The sequence below is a fragment of the Orycteropus afer genome, unplaced genomic scaffold (assembly GCF_000298275.1).
Source record: "Orycteropus afer afer isolate SDZICR_OR568_19922 unplaced genomic scaffold, OryAfe1.0 scaffold00122, whole genome shotgun sequence".
NCBI classification, from domain to species: Eukaryota; Metazoa; Chordata; class Mammalia; order Tubulidentata; family Orycteropodidae; genus Orycteropus; species Orycteropus afer.
This window is the reverse complement of record NW_006921709.1, coordinates 7,478,778-7,481,617: the sequence shown is the minus strand read 5'-3', so window position 1 is coordinate 7,481,617 and position 2,840 is coordinate 7,478,778. Positions and strand designations below refer to the sequence as shown.

Sequence of the window (2,840 nt, the reverse complement as noted above, 5' to 3'; positions counted from 1 at the left end):
GATTTAGTGGTTCAACTAATTTTTTTTTTTAGACAAAAAGGATGGATGTAAACACCGCCTGCTAGGTAAGTAGCAAGACCTAGTGCACCGTTTGTATGTGTGTAACAGTTGAGGATGATCATTATCTGAGTAATTTCAAGAGGTATATGTGAAACAATGATAATTTGTATTTTCAAAGGTAAGATTCTGATCTAATTGAGGCCAAATATGCATGTTTCTATTTTTAAAAACTAGAACTCTAAGCCATCATGGGAGATGAAGATTGGGAAGCAGACATAATCAAACCTCATATGTCTTCCTGTGTTCCTGTATTTGAGAAGGTAACAAAACTTAAAGTTTGTAATTACTAAATGCTAGTTACTATCAAAGTTCAGAATCACTGTGATGGGAATGTTTTAAATTTTTCAGTCTGTTTCAGGAGGCTATACGTATTCCCAGGTGATTATTATTAACTATTTTATAGGGATTGAGAAAGAGGCATGCTGAGCCTCAAATAGGATAAAGTAGTCTGAGGTGCTTTGATAATTAAGAACTACAATACAGGTAATAACATTATTTAAAGCTCAATGATTTAATTCTAATTTAAATAATTTAAATCTCAATTATTTAAAAGTTACAAGTGAAAGACAAGCTTGTGCAAATATGGTTGAATGTCTCTGAGATTCTTATATGGAAAATTAAAAACTAATTTGGTTCTGGGTGACATTTTGAATTCTGAAAATTGGTCATATGCAAGGAGAGTTCTCAAGACAAATATGTTAGGCTGATTGATATGGTAGCATCAGTTTGATCTTTAAATGTGCAGATCATCAGATCTTTTTTCTTATTGGCCTTTGGAGAATTACAGTGAACTAGCACTGGTGGTGTAGTGGTTCGAGCATTCAGCTGCTACCGAAAGGTCTGTGGTGTGAACCTACCAGCTGCTCAGTAGGAGAAAGACGAGTCAATCTGCTTCTGTAAAAGATTTGCAGCCTTAAAAACCATATGAGAGTCACTAAGAGTCAGAATCAACCTGAGGCAGTGGTTTTGGTTTTTTGGTTTATAACCAAAGGTGGGGGGGTTTGAGTAGGTTTTTGGATTTCAGTCTAACTTGGAAATTGACTTAATATTTTTTCTTTAATAAGTAATGTATGTTAGCAGATAATGAATTTTAAGGGATTGCCTTTTTTGTAAATGTTACCTACTTGAAAATATCTCCAAAATTGATTTTTTTCTTTTTTTTAGTTCAGAATTTCTACTTTGAGGGTATGGCAGGCAGTTCTTTTTTTTGATTGCAAGTGATGGCCTTAGTTGTTTTTATTTCACATAAAAGCATAAATTATGTAATCCTCTGTTAAAATTGCATTTGATCTATATGTAGAGTTTTTATTAAATACCAAAGTTATATAGTTGCAATGACAAGGTATGTCAGTACTTTTTTTTTTTTAATCCAGCTCTCTTTTCACTCTTGGCACTAACTCTTTTATCTCACTAACTTCCTAAAAAATAATTTCTTATATTTCATGGAAAGGCTGTGCCATAATATTTTAATATTTACTTTGGGTGGGTATTAGATAGTTAGCTTTTTACCATAATACTGTAATGAATATCTACAGCTTATTTTTTGTTTTAATTTAGGAATTTTTTTCCAAAGTAGAATTAGTCAAAGGACATCTTATGCTTGTTTTTTTCTGTTTCTTAAGAGATTTATTATAATACAAAACTTAATTCACAGAGGTAGACTTCTTCCACCTGGACTTTATCATCTGTCTAATTTTTATTTTTTTAAGTATATTTTGTCTTGAAGTGTTCTTTAAATAACACAGTGCACTGTAACATGTTGTGCATATATCTTGCATTTATTGCATTGGGTGTTTGAAATTGAGGATGGCTGAATGTCAAATCTTTTAAATTTACTTTTTTAGAATATTAATGCTATTCAGCAACCAACTTTGTTCCTGGAAACTGGGAATGCTAACTTATGTTGAAAATTCCATTCATGATTCTTCATATATATCTGTGTGGGGCAATTTGTAGTAAATTTTTTGCAATTGCCTACACACTTGACACCTGGTGCTGGCTGTGCAATTAGTAGTTTGCCTTAATTAACTTGAATATGGTACAGTCAAGGCTTTGCTTCCCTTCCCTGATTGAGTAAAGGTGCAGAGACTAAGAATGAATAAATGACATTTTTATGTAGGAGAATTCAGGAGTCTTTTTGCAGTATAGTTTCTTTTAAAGGCTGTTGTTGTCGTCCTCCCCTCATAGTGACCAGTAGATTGCCCAGCCTTCTTTCTGAGGAGTCTTCTGGTTAGCAGTCAAGTGCCTTAGGCACTAGGCTACCAGAGATCTTTTTTTAAAGGCACCATGCATTTATTTGTTTGGCTTTCTAACTAAATTTGCATTTCAAGAAAAAGCTGGGCTTTCTTTTTGTTAAACTTATAGTAGCTCAGAGACAGTCTTGGATTGGTATTCATCTTATACAATATGTGACAGTCTTTTCTGAGCTCTTGTTAAGATCTATACTTAGATTTTGAACTGGTAAGGCACTGTTAAGAGCTCTCTGGTGCTATGGTTAAAGCATTGGGCTGCTAACCAAAAGGTCAGTCGTTGGAATCCATCAACTGCTCCATGAGAGAAACATGAGGCACTCTGCTTCTGTAAAGATTTGCAGCCTTGGAAACCTTATGGATCAGTTCTACTCTGTTCTGTGGTGTCACTATGTTGTTGTTGTGTTGTTGTTAAGTGCCGTCGAGTTGTTTCCGACTCATAGTGACCCCATGCACAGCAGAACGAAACACTGCCCGATCCTGCGCCAGCCCCACAATCCCTGCTATACTTGAGCCCATCATCGCAGCCAC

General features: G+C 34.8%; 1 protein-coding gene across 1 annotated transcript in view; it reads left to right on the top strand.

Annotated features, from left to right (window-relative positions):
• Positions 1-248: 248 nt before the first annotated feature.
• DDX4 (DEAD-box helicase 4) overlaps positions 249-2,840 on the top strand; it is a 123,464-nt gene continuing 120,872 nt past the window's right edge. The window contains exon 1 of the mRNA XM_042781441.1: positions 249-320. Coding sequence (XP_042637375.1) covers positions 249-320 — 72 coding nt within the window. The remainder of the gene's footprint in view (positions 321-2,840) is intronic.